Genomic DNA, 16,913 nt, shown 5'->3' with positions numbered 1-16,913 from the left:
CTTGATACTATGAGGATCATCCTAACCATCACTTTTCAGTCATATTTTATCTTATACTCTTATGAAACCCGCCTTTCATATGGATATTGGGGGAGATATATTGGAATACTTCTGCAACATCTCTCCTAATAATAGCTTGTTCACTTAAAATTATCTGCCGAATCTGCTAGCCATTAAATATTATTTTTTTCTCATAACAAATCAACGAACAGACTATAGATCATAAGTAATATTGAACTACCCTAGTACTATTTTATTGGAAGAGTTTTGTATTGAAGATGCTTTATCAACTTTTTGAAGGCGCGTTGGCCTGCCCTCAGACGACATTGCAACGTGTGCGGTTACTGAGCCCCCACATGCTTCGCATGAAACTCTCACAACAAATCAATCAACAATACTTTCCACCGTTGCTTTTCAGCCTAACGAACAACATTAGTGTGACATAGAAAGGCGCTGGAGGTTAAGTCTCTAGCGTGTCCAGCTCAGCCATGTCAAGGTCCAGCTCAGCGATACCGGCTCTAGATGGTTTTTCATGCAGATTATTTAAATAAATGGCTACTCCTATTAATTCATTTATTTATCTTATATCAACATTGTTTTTCTCTCAAAAAATTAATAAATAATATTTTTAGTTATAACTTTTCGGACAAACGAACGCACAAGTTACCTTAGCACTTGTATTGGATTTCAGTGCCGTCGCCCGGCTTCCGCAACCACAAGAGTTTGCATGATCACACTGGAGAAATATCTACGGTAACCGCTTCAGGAAAATGGAATAAAGCTACCAAAAATAAAGTAACAACACACGAGACCAACTCTGATGATAGCATTAGCAAACCGGCTACAGCGTCCACGGGTACAGAGTTAAGTGCTCAAAAGTCAAGCTAAAAGTCTACCAGCTGGTATTATCTATTTATCTTATTCTTGATTGATGGGAAGCGAGGTTCAAATTTTCCTTCAGGCAACGCAGTACCCAGCTTCTGCTTCTCACGCTCTGTTGAGGATGCATACCCAACTATTAGAAAATAAACAGAAATGAGAAAAAGAAGGCAAGCTAGTATCCTCAGCCGAGAAAATTGAGCTTGTATGCTTTGGAACAGCAGATATGCCTCACCTTGTATGATGTCTACTCGACATGCGAGAAACCTCCTCCAGTCTCAGATTTTGTTCTGCACGGGAGAGAGAGAAATGGGATCACACCTGGCCTCAGTTGCCAGCACGACAAGCTAAAGCGTTATCACTTGTTAACAATGAGTGAAGCAAATCATTTTCATTAAAATATCCTTATCGCTAGAACTCAGCAGTTAAGATGGGTCAAAGATGATCATTTATTCCCTCCGTAAAACTCCCAGTCAAATGTTACTCCCTCCGTTCACTATTGATTTGTCCTAAGTTAAACATCTCTAACTTTGGTTAATACTTTAAAAAAATATTAGCAGTTAGATGGGTCAATGGTGATCATTTATTCCCTTCGTGAACTGGGAAATGTTACTCCCTCCATTCCAAATTATAGTTCACTTTAGATTTGTCCTAAGTTAAACATCTCTAACTTTGGCTAATACTTTTAAAAAATAATTTCTTAAAGTTCAAATAAATGCACATGGAGAATTTGAAACAAATTTGATGTTATAGATGTTGCGTGTATTTTTCTATAAACTCAATCGAAGTTAAAGAAATTTGATTTAGGACAAAAACCAAAGTGAACTATAATTTGGAACAGAGGAAGTAGCATAGTCAAATGATGATGCAGGTTGATTTAACAAAATAACAATATGGAAACTAGGGTTAGAAAGGAACCGGCAGCTCCACCTACCACCTAGAGGTGTGCTTCAAGAAGGACACGATTTTAAGCCTGCTGGAAGACTGGAACAATTTTATGGGACTAAGAACCTTCTCTTCCTATTCTGAGGCACCTTAGCAAAATCACTAACTTGAACACTTCCTAAAGCTAAAGGGCTAAAGGGATATGGACTCTGGAGAAACTATCTAGGTCATACAACATTATAAGAAGTCAAATTTCCTTTGTGCAACTGTACTACAATCAACACTAGAAGACTTGATGTGAAACATTAAGTAGCTCAAATATTATAACAAAGCTTACTTGTGATCTGAAGGATTGGGCATGACTTCATATACAATTGTCGCAACTACATCCCTTTTGTTCTGGGACAAGCAGTGCAAATCATCAAGAATCAGTATCGCATTCCACTATGTTTTTTCTTTATTATACATAAACAGCGAAACAAAACTTAAGTACCTGAGTGGCTTCACCACGTAGTCCAATGTAATAAATCTTAGTTGTATCACCACCAAAGTTGTCAGGGAAATGCAGAGTTAGGTTAGCCACACCTTGGAACCTTGAATATCTGAGAAACATGGGAGAACAGTATGAAGAGCAAATGAGAAATTATTCTGTGTACAAACTACAAAGAGAACTTAAGAGCATAATACTCCCTCCATTTTTTTACATGTCACATTAGTTTTGTCCTAAGTCAAACATTACTAACTTAGACCATCTATTGCAAAAAAAATTCTTATGGTTTCACAATATATAAATCTCTACAACTAAAAATTATGGAAAGGACCCATCTACCACAACCATGGTGAAACCACAACTCCCATCCCTTTTAGCCATGATAGGCTATCCCATCAACCTAGACCCCACTCACCCATACATGCAAAATTGTTTTAGCGAATTTAAAAAAGTCATAACTTTTAAACCGAAGATATAAATTAAATTCCGATTGCACCATTAAATTTCTCATAACAAATCCTTCAAAACAAGATCACACATGATTATATTTAGATAAAATTTTATTAATGAATATTTATCTCTACAACTAAAAATTATGGAAGAAACATAGAGTACGTGGATTTTAAAACCCGTAACAACGTACGGGCATTAACCTAGTTATATATTATGGAAGTATTCTCATAGTGAATCTAAAAACATAAAACTTACGCCATTAATCTATATACTTATTTTGAAAATCAATGGTCAAAGATACAAATGTTTGACTTAGGACGAATCTAATACAACATGTAATATAAAATGGAGGGAGCAGTTACAAGCCATTCAGTAGACAGAAAAAACAAAAGTGGCCTAGAGTAGTCGAGTACCTATATGCAAAATGTCTATTAATTTGCACAAGATCAGGCAAAAATCTAATGAATTTGAGTCTATCACAAGCTTTATGAGTGTTTATCAAATGGAACATATGTTCAGAAAGACATTTGAAGCTCTAACAATGTGATTTAACAGAAAATATTTATCTGTTACCAAAACCAAAGGGCACTGGATGAACAATTACAGAAACAGAACATACCTTGTTTGGTACTCAAGAGCTCCTTGCAGGTTCTCTGCTAATTCCCATTCCTAGGAGAAATGTACATTATTAAAGTAGAGTTTACACTTATGGCACGGATAGGGAAAAAAAGAAATTGAATACATACCTGCACAGGCTGCATGTTTTGAGCATCGGAAAAGTCAATGCCTTCTCTATTGATAAACCTGGATCATGTCAAGGTAATCTTCATAAATATCATGCCATGAGAAAGAGAAGGACAAGGAAAAGAAAAGATATATCTCTAAACTAACGCTCTCATTCTTGACGGGCTTGTTCCATCAGCACCACCAACAACAGAAATGCTCTTGATCTTAACATCTGATGTGAACCTACAACAAACAAGAAAACATGATTACACGTGTTTAACATTTTTTGGATGAGAATTACACAAAAGAAGGGGAAGGTAATTCTTTGCTCTGAAACCAAATAAAGATATATTCCACCAAAAGTGAAATATCAACATACAGAAATTCATGCAGGTCATGAATTCAATGCAATTATACATACAGACTGAAGAAGTAAAGGGCATGCGATATCAACTTAACATAGTGCCTGATGCTTTAAGAGCCTGCTTGGTTCACGACCAAAATCTGATTTGGCAAACCAAAAGTTGGGCAAAAAAAGTTGTCAAAGGTTAGGCGAGCCAAATATGAGAAGTTGGCAAGTTTTGGTAGCCAACCAAATACTAGCCAAAATCATGACTTGCCAAATCTTTGGCATGGCAAATTTTGGTCACGAACCAAGCAGGCCCTAAGGGGGCTCATACACACTAAAAAGAAACATTCTCGTGGATGTGCAAAAAGGACATAATTATAAGTCTTAAAAGTACAGATTGACATGTGTTCTGCAGACATCATTTCAACGAACTATTTCAGGGTATGTGGGTATTAAACCTCTGAAAGAAGTATTACTAGTAGTAGCAAACTCCAAACCACTAAAAGATTAAAATAAGGGAGAAAGGAGAATAAATATCGATAATTACAACATGTTCGAGCACTGCCCTGGAGTGAACTGTTGTCTGTTGAGTACAATCACAATACAAAAGGGCAAAAAACCGATAAACTATTCCCTATAATAAATATACTTGTTCCTGAAACACCGCATAGTTCATAAACTGAATACTACTCAGCCAATCTTATGTTTGAGGAAATTACTTAAAAAAACACTTCATCACATTGCTATACTTCAACTAGAAGTCATGAAGCAACTTAGAATTACCTTTTCAAAATAAAAAAAGGAAAACAAGTAACAACTTGGGAGAACATGTCTATACATCAAACGAGCAAGTGACTTACGGGATGAAAATAAGTAGCTCAGGGTCACCCTCATTACTCTCCAGAAAACCCTGGTGCAGCAAGAATGCTCATGAGAATGCATATTTTACCAATGACGAGGAACTTAAGGAACAGGATCTGAGCTAAAAAATCACTAATTATGTAAATACAAAAGGGAAACTTGCTTGTATAACACTTCCGAAACGTTTTGAAAACATACCACTCTCCAAGCCTACTTTTCCATTTAGCACTGTTTAGTTACTTGGTTTTCCTCTGTGATACCACTCCTTCCCTTCATCCTTCCCCTCCAGCTTAGTCCAACACTCCCACAGCAGTTAAACCCAAGCCCCAAGTTCCCATCTTCATTTCATACATGCTGTCAATCCCGCATGCTAGAGCATCAAGCAATCACGAAGGAGCCTCCAACAGAATCAATTGTAGCTTGATTCGCTCCGCAGCCACTCAATTCATGCAATGGGCCCAACTGATTTGCTCTGCATATTCCGGATCTAGTATGTGGTTTCTTCGGCAAGCACAGTGCAGCCTCACCAAGGGACAGCATCAGGTGGCCACCCTGGCACTGTGTAAAGTTTGACCCACTCCTACAAGGCCATGGCTGCCATGGTAGGTCAGGCGCCACCATCCATGTGTAGGGCAGCTAGCATAGAGGATGAACATGGGGACAGAGAGGGGAGGAAGGCACGGGGGTGGCATGAAACAGGAGACAAGATAAGGAGAATGAGCCTCTATAGCGAGGCATGGCAGTACTGGGATTGCTGCTGCATTGACAAAAATTGAGAAGTTAATGGTTGTGGAGCATCTTGGGCAGATCTATGTCATCCATGCGCAATCGGATTGCTGCAGTGATACATGGAACAAAATGGAGAAACTAACCAGTGCTAAACAGTAACCCAAGCTGGTGAAGTAGTATGTTTGCAAAACAATTATGAGAGAGTGCTATACAAGCAATCCACCCCCCCCCCCCCCCCCCCAAAAAAAAAATGCAGAACACAACATGAGCAAATGAAGCTCCCTGCAACCCATGCTGTTATTAATATACAGGAAGAATTATGACTTCTCTATACCATTCAATGAAGAACATACATTTCAAAAAGTTCCATTAGCTACCAGGCAGGTGCAGACATGCTAGTTACCGCTTACATTTCTCCTATATTCTGAGTCTCATATGTCTACTCTCGTTAAAGCTTTACACACATTTTACCCCCTTACTTAAGAAGGGGTAATCCTCATATACTAATAGAATCATGAATAGTTACCCAGCATGACTGTATTTACAAGTCAAAAGATATACAAAACTTTGAAGGAAAGTTGGCAACTATAAATTCCTTGAATGCAGCATCAGAATTGTGGCAGTGACAGCTAATCTATATAATTCTTAAACACGTGCCATATTTCACAGATGACGATAATTCACTAGATAATCCTTCGTTTTGGAGATTTTAGATCACAACAAGATGCATTCTCGACAAAGGAAGAAAAGGTCATTACAAATTTATCACTCGTAAGTGGGATATACACATCCTGCATCTCCTAACTGAGCCGGTGAACCCTAGCTTCCAATAAAGAAAAATAAGGCAACGTGGACATGAAGAGGCATTGATACATACCCCCGAAGTGTCAAGGCGCTGCTCCCAGGGCTTGAAGACGGACTTGACGCTCCCGGGCACAGATTCGTTCAGAGCCACCACCTGCGCGAACGAGAAGGTGTCAGCCGCGGCCCTAAATCCTTGTTCACAGCCTATTGTACTGTACACTGTCGCACAATCCGATGCGCCGCGTGGTACCGACGCAATCTTACGAAGCCGGTCGAAAACGAAGGCAGAACAAGGAGGAGGAGGGAGGAGGGGGCAGCGGATCAATCTGGCAACAGGTGAGAGGGAGTGGGGGAGGATTACAGGACCTTGGGGACGTCGACGTGGTTGTAGAGCGACCAGTCGGCGGCGCAGTTGTGATCCTCGCAGCTGTGATCGTGCAGGCAGGCCATCGCTCCTCGTGCGCCTCCTTCCCCCGACCCCGACCCAATGCGGCCGCCAGCAGCCGTGTCCTGCTTCGATTTGCTCTCCCTCGTCTTGTCGGCTTCCGGAATCTGGACTCCTTGCGACTCCGCCTAGTCAGTCAGTGGGCGGGGCGCGTATATAGGTGGGTGAGGGTGATTGCTTGGCTTGCCTGCCTGCCTGCCTCCGCTGCTCTTTTGGCCTCGCGGGGGCTGAAGAGAAGTCTAGAGGGATTCTTTCTCCGTCGTGCCGTGGGGACGCCGGTGTGGTTTGGTCGGCGCGGCTCGTGGGTGGGAGTGGGACAGTCAGAGACCCGCCTCCTGCTCCTTTATATCCGAAACTTGTACGTGAGGCCTCGTGCTGTTCCCACGTGTCGTGTCACATTCTTCCGATGGGGTACAAATCAGACGCTGGACTGCTCGACTACTATCATTCACTTTGGATGATTGCACGTCTCGTCTCGGCTCAAATACTAGTAATGCACACGAACAGTACATGTGTATGGCAATCTCAACATCGGAGCTGTCAGATTCAGGCCTTGTTCAGTTCATGAAAAATATTTTAGTTTTGACTACTATATATTTTCGTTTATATTTAACAAATTTTATTCAATCATAGACTAACTAAGCTCAAAAGATTTTTCATAAATTACAAACAAATTATACAATTAGATTTTATTTTTATCTACATTTATTGTTTCATGCATACGTTCAAAGATTCGATGTGACAGATAATCTTCAAAAAAAATTAGGAAATTTTAAGACTGAACAAGGCCTCAACTGCCTCAAGTTAGCTAACCTTTGTTGGCTCCAGAAACGAATCAGAGAGAAATAAAACCACCAACGACAGACAATAATATACGTACATTCTGGCAAAATCAAGATGCCTGCCCATGCTCAGACACCGTCCTAGCCAATATGAAAACGAGCGGAGCAGCAGAAAGAAATATCACATTTCCTGAGCTGTCCACAGATGGGACCAGTAAAGCGATCTACAATGTTGGGTTTCCAGTTTCCACCATTCTACCACAGTTGCCACTACTTCAGTGATTCAGTCCTGCCTAATCAAATGGGAGGGTAGCCATTATTATACACCGACGACTAATGCACATGTGCAGCGGTACAACGAATGAGGTTACAGGACTACACGCACACATGCGGCAATGAATCTGTTAGCTAACAATTTTGTCATAGTATAGCCTCTTTTGTTATCAAATCTCCAAACACCGGGTAGGTGCTCAGGTAGAACAAATATCTATTGACAGCTCGTATATCAGTACCCAACCTGATCCTATTCCAGATCTGACTGGAAGTCCCAAAAAACGGTCAGTTGTATCAGACACTATGATTTTAGCGCGCTACGAGAGTATCTCCACAAACTCACGGCCAACACCAGTGCACCAGCCATGCCAGCAAGAATCTGCAATGTAGTGGTTCTCAGGTTCAGCAAGGTGAAAAGAGAATAGGATGTTGCAAAATAAATGAAAACTTTGATTCCAACCTTAGCATCTCTGCTAACCCCATTAGAAGTCCAGCTAAGCATTGACTTCACTGATGCCCAACAGGATGACTTTGGCATAAGAATAACCACAGTGTACTGATTTCTGCAAGGGAAAGGTATAACTCTTTGCAAGGCCGATTGCATAGTCTGTGGTGTCAAAGCATCCCTAACCTTTATGCGCCCCTCCTCTTGGAACTGCACAAAGAAAAACAAAGGAGCAACATTTCAAATGTGAAGTTCACCGCAAAACTAAAAGGCAGACCCAAGCATGTGTAACAGTCAACAGCATTGCTTGTAATGCAGCTAAAAAGCTAAAAGCATATGGATCTCCTGATCAATGTTTGCTGCCTTTCACTGAAAACTCGGCAGGAAAATGTAAGTACACATACTAGAGCACTGAACCAGAAAAAAGGAAATCAGTATTACCGCAAAGGTGGATCCAATATCTCCAGAAAAAAGCCTTGACTGATAGCTCCGCAGAATACGATCCAACCAGAAGTAATTCTCCTGCAATTTGTAAAAGATGCAAAGAGCTGTAACTAAAGTAATAACTACCTATGTGCATCAGCACTAATTGGAGCATTACAGATTCAACTAAACCTGTAATCCATTTTCATGAGCTCTTTGTTCAATTTCGAGGATGGTCAATACATCTTCTTCAGAAGGACCTTCCACCTGTAGGTATGATATCTCCTCCAGAACAAAATCAACCTGAAGAAATTCTGAGTTAGTAAACTCAAGCTGCATAAAATATAATTGGATATACGTATTCCAAAATGTAATGACTTCATGTGACATACCAGTTTAGATGATATGTCTGGATCACATGAGAAATTCACGCTTATGTCTCCACGAACATCTCCAGTTCTTGAGGGTTTGTTTCCACCCAAGAAGACAGCTACATTAACTGAATAGATCTGCATGACATAGAGATTTGTTTAAGGAAATCCAGATTCTAAACTCCACGTTTAAGGAATTCCCAATCTGGATTTGCATACAATTGATATTCCTAACCTGCCCATATTTGAAGCGAAGTACTTGCATGATTCTCGTTTCCAGAAGTTTACTAAGAAACCCAACATAGTGAATATCTTCTGTCTACACAAACAAAAGAATATAATACCTTAAGATGGGAAATACAACACTTCATCATTATTAATAGTAAAAAGAGACTGTTTCGGTTGCTAGTCAGTAGTCAGTACTCACCATCATTGTGTTCTTAAGAACAACAGGAAATGCTAGTTGTACAAAGCACTGTGCTTCAACCATAGGGCTGCGTACAACTTCTCTGGAAACAAGGTGTACACAAAGATTATCAGTAACCAAAAAGGCATAATTCAGGGAAAAGAAAGAGATTGCTTGCTTAGATCTGGACACAAACATATATAGATAAGTCTTCCAAAGCATATAAATGCAAAACAGAACACTGGAGTACCTAATGATGGTTGCAGGAAACTTGAATGGCAATCCTCTTAGATCATCACGACTAAGTGGTTGAGTAGCATCCTGTACCCTAGGTATTCCACCCTACAAAAAGTTGAGTTAATGAGCATTATTAAGTGTTGCTTCATTGTTTCAGACAATAAGAAAAAGGAACAGAACATACCAAGTACTGCAGAACCAGTGGAAGTGAGATAGCTGGGTCTATTTTTCCAACTATTACCACCGTAAAAGCTGATGGATCCTTGAAACAATTGTTGAAATATTCACATGCTCTGATTGGATCCACCTTCTTCAAGTCACTTATTCTAATTGGCTGCATTATATAGAACTAAAGTAAATTTCTAGGATATGATATGACAAAAGAAAAAAACGGAGTAAAGTTTTGCCCAGTTAAGTACCTTAAAAAAGTATGAGTTCCCATAGTTTATTTCACGAACACGATTCGCAAATGCAGTGTATGGATCACGCTCTTGAGCATAGATTGCTTCCTCTGCCATTTGCATCACTATTTTTACTTCTTCCTCCCTTGGCTCCACATTTGTTGTAAATAGTTGATAAACAAGCTGTACCCAGTCAAGTATGAGCATTGGTCCACATTTTGATGAAAACAAGAAACAGGTGCTGTTATCGCTATAGGTAAACTGAGTTTCTTTGAGCAAGTATTCTAAGAATGCTTTAACAGAAGCATACCTGCAAAGCTGTCTCAAGATCTGAAGGTGAGCAATCGCCAGAAAATGTTCTCATGTAGGCCCCCACTTTTGTACCAACTTCGGCTCTCTTGCCAGCAAGCATGTCCATCAAGACAGAAGGTCTGTAGCCAAAAGTGCCAATTTCTCCTGCTATGGTTGAACCCATTGAGCATGAAGTATACTCAGCTTCAGATAATTCCGACAGACCACCATAGGCAAAGCCAGTAAAAACAACCTGAAAATAAATAATAAGCATATAAACACATGAAGTATATCGCTAAATACTGCAGCAGAAGCAAAATTGTAAATGCACCTCTCTGAACAAAATGATAAATGACCCATGAAAACTAGACTGGGAATTTACTATAATGATGATAGTATGCATTAGGAGAACAAATGATATCTTAAGGATGATTTAAAAGTTGCATGTAATATAATAAAATGAACTAATTTCCTGATTCAAAGGTGCCCTTTCACAATAATAGACCTGAACAGGCCAAACGAAGTTCAAATGACAGTATCAGATGCAGTTTTCTTTAACTAAAGGACAGTGAACTTGGTCGAAAAATATTGAAAAAGAAAGGGTAAATTGTTGTTCCTACAATAAATGTGTAAACTATTGTTTCTATACAGTGCATAAGTTCGCATGGTAATTAGATAGCATGAAACTATTCCCTTCCAGTATATATTGAATATTGCATATGTTTCTTCCTTTCTAAATTTCATGTACAGGTCACTTGTTTGATCTTTTCTTCAGTATAGCACAATAATAAAAAAAAATAAAGTGCCTTGAGAGCTTAAAGGAACAAGGAAAAGCTTGGCACCATCAGTTATACATCTAAGAAAAACCTGTAGTAGCTTACTTTTATCGATATGCATAAATTTAGTCCTAGTGAAACAACTGTTCCATGTGCAAATACAATATATTCATGTGATTATGCTAAACTGAAGTACAAATGAACATGCAAGCTGTTTTTGGGGCAGAAACAATCACACAAACTACTTCCCTCTGTTCATTCATCATAAAAAAATGGGAAACTATATTTTTTATATTATTATTAGATGAATATATTTCAGTCTAACAACAAAAACACCCCGAGTCATGTTGATAATTACTTCCCTTGTAAATAGAGTCAGTTCGATAACATATCATATTTAAACTTTAGATTTAGGATATATTTCAGTCTAACAACAAAAACACCCCGAGTCATGTTGACAATTACTTCCCTTGTAAATAGAGTCAGTTTGATAACATATCATCATATTTAAACTTTAGATTTAGGAAGCTGAGCTAGATCAGTTGGTTGACGGTGTGGATGTATGCCGAGAATAGTTTCATACCTAGTCCTCGTCAAGGCGAATTTGGGTGCCTATTTTTGTCTTAATAAAATGCCACCTAATTCCTCCCAGGTTAGTTTTTTTTCAACTTTAGATTTAGAAACATCCCAAGACCAACAAATGTAGCTGTGGTCCTCAGAATCCCAGAATACTTAGAACTAAGAACCGTCAGATCTATTCCATGCATGTGGTAAATGATAGTAGGCATGGAGAAAAAACTAATGCAGATATACAGTGTGGCAAGCAGTTGATGTTCACATAGAATAAATTGTTCAAAATGTATTCTAGTTCTAGATGTCTATACTCTATATCAGTGACTAAATGATTCCACAGAATAAAGATGGGAATGCCTGAAGTAGTAGGCTGCAAGGTGGCATAAAATTAATAGATACTACTAACCTGGTCATCAAGAAAATCAGTATACTTGTAACAAATCCGCATGCCATTTGAAAGTATCATCTCAGTGGCACCTATGCCTGGGTGCTCCACTTTATCAATTATAGTCCTACAATGAATTTGGTAAGTACAATAGCGGGCATCAGTCACATACTAAAATAAAATCCTCAAACAGCAAAACAAAAAGTAGAGAATGATTTCAATACAGCTAGTTAAGATTTATAAGAATCAAAGAATGAGAAGATGGTAGATTCAGATAATGATGAAAATAGTACAGATGAATGAGACAAAGATACCCTGGCTCTGGAGCTTGGGCAACAATTTCTTCTGGAATTTGCTCTTCATCCCATGGAGGAATAGATTTTTCTTCTTCCAGACTGTTGACTTTCAACACAACTGCTTTCAGATCCTCCAAAGAAGCATGAGCTCGAGGTTCAACTATCTTGATAACACAGCTGCTGGCTGTTGAAAAGTTTTCTGCAAATTTTGCCACTTCCGCAGAAGAAATATCTGGTCGAAAGTAAACATATATAAATATATATGACTGAACAACTGTGGTGATGGTATGTAGATCTATAAGAAATTAATTGGTTATAAAGGTTTATGAAGGAGAGGGTAAATAACATCAGGAATTTAACACCTAAGCTTTTGCTAGAAAACACAGAGGTATGCTTACGGGGAAGCAGAGTCTTTTGTAACTGTGCTTCATATTCAATCCCGACAACAGGTTCCTCACGAAGAAAATGCTGCAAGAAAAATACAAATTGCATTAATGTGCTTAGAAGCTGTATAGATGGGGGATCCTGAAGTTTCACTTAAATAGTCGACCAACATGTTGAGTTGTGGACTTAGTACAAGTCAATATTATGGAAGTAAAGTCATTTGAAAACAGAAATTCAGAAGGTGGTACATATTTTGATTTGCAAGATGAGATAAGAGCAGAAGAGTAACTAGCATGCATATGGTATAAATTTAAATTAATTTTAGTTCTATTAAATTAAACAGCTATAAAATTTCAAACCTGCAAAAACTCATCCCGTAAGCTGGTTGATTGCATTTGATCACGCTCCAAATATGCAGACTCCATCTCTGACATCATTAGGGCACGTACAATTGATATCTCACGGTCAGAAAATCCATGGAGCCGTACCCTAGCAACCTAAAGAAGCATCCTGTTAGAAGGATGTTTTGAAACAAAATGCCACTTTGAAATTGGAGAAACTGGCGGTGGTTATACAGCAGCCTTAAATTCAGATATCTACATTACATATGCCTGTTAATGTGCTAATTATGAATCATCTGCCGCACTAAACAGATGCAAACTAAGAGTCTAAGACTGAACTGATTGTACAAGATCTAATCAGTTGATGACATGGCACACTAGATTATGTGTTCTTATACTACTATATATGAAGGGTTTTACTGGGAATGAAAACTACCCTTAAGGAACATGACCTGTTTTCATTTGGTATTTGTCTGAAAGACATGATTAATATCTGATGTCGAGAATCTGCATGGCTATGAAACGTACCATGCCCTATAGTTGATCCTTGCAGCCTCACTTAGGGAACTTCTAAAGCTTTTAGAGCCAAATTTCTCATTCTTTCGTCTTTTCAAATTTTGTGGCACTTACACTGAATATTCACTCATAAACTTGAATAATGCACTTTGAAAGAATACTAGATTTTATCTTTATTATTTCAGAGATCAAGGTTCAAAAATACCTCAAGAAGCATGGATTCAAGAGCTTCAACTGTTCCCCTCTCACGACAACTAGATGTCATAATGTAAGCCTTAACTGGACAGACGAGAGCATCTGCAGCTGAGGAACAAGAGAAGTAAGGCGGATCCTTTCTACGAGATATTTTGAAGAGCCTCTGGTTTAGCGCACAATGAAACATGGACTCTGCCAGTGAATCCTTGTAGTCCTTTACTGTTTTAATTCCACCAGCAGGCATCTTGCAGCTGATAACAACAGCCGACTGTTTTTGGTACAAAGGAAAACAAAAAAGTACATTATTATACAAAGCTGATATTAAAATATATCAAATATGTTTAAAAGAATATGAAATAACAACCCCTGCGGCTTCAGATTCCACAAAACATGAAAAGCGAGGTTCCTCATGTGATGGAACTGGAAATTCTGGTATAACTGGAGGAGGGTGGGGAGCTGGGGCTTTGTGGTCAAAATGCTCTTTTATCAACTCCACGACAGCCTGCAATTTTAAGTCATGAAACATAAAAGGATGGTAAATACCATTGCAGATACTTCTCTAGTTTCTTATTTGTCGAACAGATACATGTGAAAAAGATGTGCATTATCCAAACCTGTGTATCTGGGAAATCACCTACTGCAAATACCGCCATATTGCTTAGATGGTACCACTTCTGATAAAACCGCTTCACAGTCTCATGTGTAACAGTTCGTATCACCTTCTCAGTACCAATCGGCAGGCGTTCTGCATACTGGTAAAGAGTAAATTAATAAGAATACACCATTTCCAACCCCAAACAGAGTGACACAAAAGGCAGAAAAAGGTAATCCAAATTTAAGCACCCTTCAGTAATGCAAGTTTAACCTATTGTGACAAATGGTATATGATGGAATAAGTGATTCAATCGCAACACAAAGAATTTTTTTCATTTATACGAAAAATGGTATATGATGGAACAAGTGATCTCATCGCAGCACAGAGAATTTTTCACTTATATGAAGACAGAGGCTACTACCTTAGAACCTTCAAACAACAGTGCCCAGTGGGAGTCCTGCATCCGCCCTGCTGCATTGCGTCCACCCCTGTATTCCTCCAGCACAGCACCCCTCTCTTTCTCCAGATCCTCTGCAGACACCCGAACCTGGTGTTTTGTGACCAACATTAGTTTCCAGGCATCAATCAGACATTCAACTCTCAGGCATGCATCAATCAGCCATTGAACTCTCAGGCATCAATCAGCTGAGATTGCAATAAAAAGCGAGCAATAAAAATCTGGAACCGTGCAGTCACCTCGGAGCTGAACTCAGCGAGGACAGATATAGCCTGGGAGAGCAGGCCTGGCTTGTCGACGGGTACAAGCAGCTCGTAGATGGTCTCATCCGATGAGGTGAGCGCGTTCTGGCAGGCACCAAACTCGGCCCCGATGCTCTCGAGGAATTTGACGATGTCGTGGTTGGTATATCGCGAGGTGGCACTGAAGGCGAGGTGCTCGACGATGTGCGCCACACCGCGCTCGTCCTCCTCCTCCACCACCGACCTAAGAGCGAACCAACCGAGCGATGAGCACGACATGAAAGTCAGCAAACGCGCGGAAGGGGGTAAACAGGGGAGCCAAACTAGAGGCGCGGCGAGAGTAGCAGTACTGACCCGACCTTGACGGCGAGCGAGAGCGCGGCGCGCATGCGTGGCTTTGGGTTGGAGCGGACGTAGTAGGTGAGGCCGTTGGCGAGGCGGCCGTAGGTGGCGCCGACGGGGTCGACGGGCAGGGTCTCGTCCATAGCAACGCTGACCAGCTTCAGCGACCGGAACCCGACCCCACGGCGCAGCCCCCTGCCCGACCCCCCGGCGCCAGGGCCGCCGGCGTCCGGCGCGTCAGTCGGCGGAGGGAGCAGATCCATGGCCGCTGGTGGCAGGTGCCGCTGCCGCGCTGCGGGAAAAGGGGAGGTGGGGGTGGGGATCCGACGGCGTGCGGGCGCGGGTGGTGCCGCGACACGTGACAGACTGGCTGCGCGGTGACGTCGAACGGCACCGTCACGGAGGCCGAGGCCGAGGCCGAGGCGAGATTTGGTTGCCTTTTCTGGGCTGGATAAAGAGGGTTGAGCTGGATTCTGTGGGCCGGACCGCGTGGTCTGTGCTGGCCCAAAAGAAGCAAAGGTAAAGGTGACAACGGGTTGCGTCATCGTGGACAGTGTCTTGCTATGCTAATGAGCTGGGCCTTGTTTAGTTCCCAAAAATTTTGCAAAATTTTTCAAATTCTCCGTCACATCAAATCTTTAGATGTATGCATGAAGTATTAAATATAGATAAAAATAAAACTAATTGCACAGTTTGGTCAGAATTGACGAGACGAATCTTTTGAGCCTAGTTAGTCCATAATTGGACAATATTTGTCAAATACAAACGAAAGTGCTACTATTCCTATTTTGCAAAAAATTTTGGAAGTTTGTTTAGTTCCCAAAAAATTTTGCAAAATTTTTCAGATTCTCTGTCACATCGAATCTTTAGACGTATGCATGGAGTATTAAATATAGATGAAAATAAAAAATAATTGTACATTTTGGCCGAAATCGATGAGACGAATCTTTTGAGCCTAGTTAGTCCATGATTGGACAATTTTTGTCAAATACAAACGAAAGTGCTACAGTGTCGATTTTGCAAAATTTTTTGGAACTAAACAAGGCCCTAACCCACTAGCCCCGTATAAAGACTCAATAAGCTACTAAGTTATTTCAAGAATTTTAGAAAGTTAAAGTATTTCAAATATAATTAAAATTATAAAAAATAATAAATTTTTGTGGCATAAAATATATATACTATAAAAATATAAGTAATGAAGAACTTAATGATACTTAATTGATATCATAAATATTATTATTCTACCATAAAAAATTAATCAAACTTGAAATAGTTTGACTCTCCAAGTGTGGGGGTATAAACCCCTATACCCTTACGGCTAGACTTCAGCCAGGAAGCTTGACCCACTACGAGACGAGTTCAAGGCTTGATCCGACAAGCCGAGTTTCGCGCAAGGAAACAAGACGTGGAGATCAAGCAGGATTCTAGTCGGTTAGAATAGGAATTGATATCGAATTATCTATGGCAATTGTAACCGACTAGGATTAGTTTCTAGATCTGTAACCCTGCCCTCCAGACTATATAAGGAGGGGCAAGGGACCCCCCTAGGACAGGATATTCT

The 16,913-nt window shown here is 40.1% G+C and overlaps 2 protein-coding genes across 3 annotated transcripts; both read right to left on the bottom strand.

The window, feature by feature from the left end:
* Positions 664-6,932, bottom strand: LOC110434026 (PITH domain-containing protein 1). Of its 2 annotated transcripts, none has more exons than XM_021457534.1 (10): positions 6,543-6,932; positions 6,250-6,330; positions 4,643-4,692; positions 3,599-3,676; positions 3,454-3,511; positions 3,327-3,376; positions 2,258-2,366; positions 2,102-2,163; positions 1,115-1,169; positions 664-1,015 (listed from the first exon to the last, which is right to left on the bottom strand). In XM_021457534.1, exons 1-9 carry the CDS (start codon positions 6,624-6,626, stop codon positions 1,127-1,129), a joined length of 615 nt encoding a protein of 204 aa, XP_021313209.1. In that variant the 5' UTR covers positions 6,627-6,932; the 3' UTR covers positions 664-1,015; positions 1,115-1,126. The 2 variants fall into 2 exon arrangements, with proteins under 2 accessions (XP_021313209.1, XP_021313207.1); XM_021457532.1 differs by having other exon boundaries at positions 664-994; positions 6,543-6,931.
* On the bottom strand, positions 7,569-15,717 carry LOC8075018 (zinc protease PQQL-like). Its single transcript, XM_021457076.1, has 21 exons — positions 15,365-15,717; positions 15,008-15,254; positions 14,733-14,858; positions 14,331-14,468; positions 14,081-14,218; positions 13,727-13,984; positions 13,024-13,161; positions 12,679-12,748; positions 12,299-12,512; positions 12,006-12,111; positions 10,270-10,503; positions 9,978-10,142; positions 9,743-9,892; positions 9,572-9,663; positions 9,343-9,424; positions 9,151-9,234; positions 8,937-9,053; positions 8,737-8,847; positions 8,563-8,643; positions 8,137-8,331; positions 7,569-8,055 (listed from the first exon to the last, which is right to left on the bottom strand). Exons 1-21 carry the CDS (start codon positions 15,613-15,615, stop codon positions 7,978-7,980), a joined length of 3,075 nt encoding a protein of 1,024 aa, XP_021312751.1. The 5' UTR covers positions 15,616-15,717; the 3' UTR covers positions 7,569-7,977.

The sequence above is a fragment of the Sorghum bicolor genome, chromosome 3 (genome assembly GCF_000003195.3).
Source record: "Sorghum bicolor cultivar BTx623 chromosome 3, Sorghum_bicolor_NCBIv3, whole genome shotgun sequence".
Lineage (NCBI taxonomy): Eukaryota > Viridiplantae > Streptophyta > Magnoliopsida > Poales > Poaceae > Sorghum > Sorghum bicolor.
This window is presented reverse-complemented; position numbering and strand designations above follow the sequence as displayed.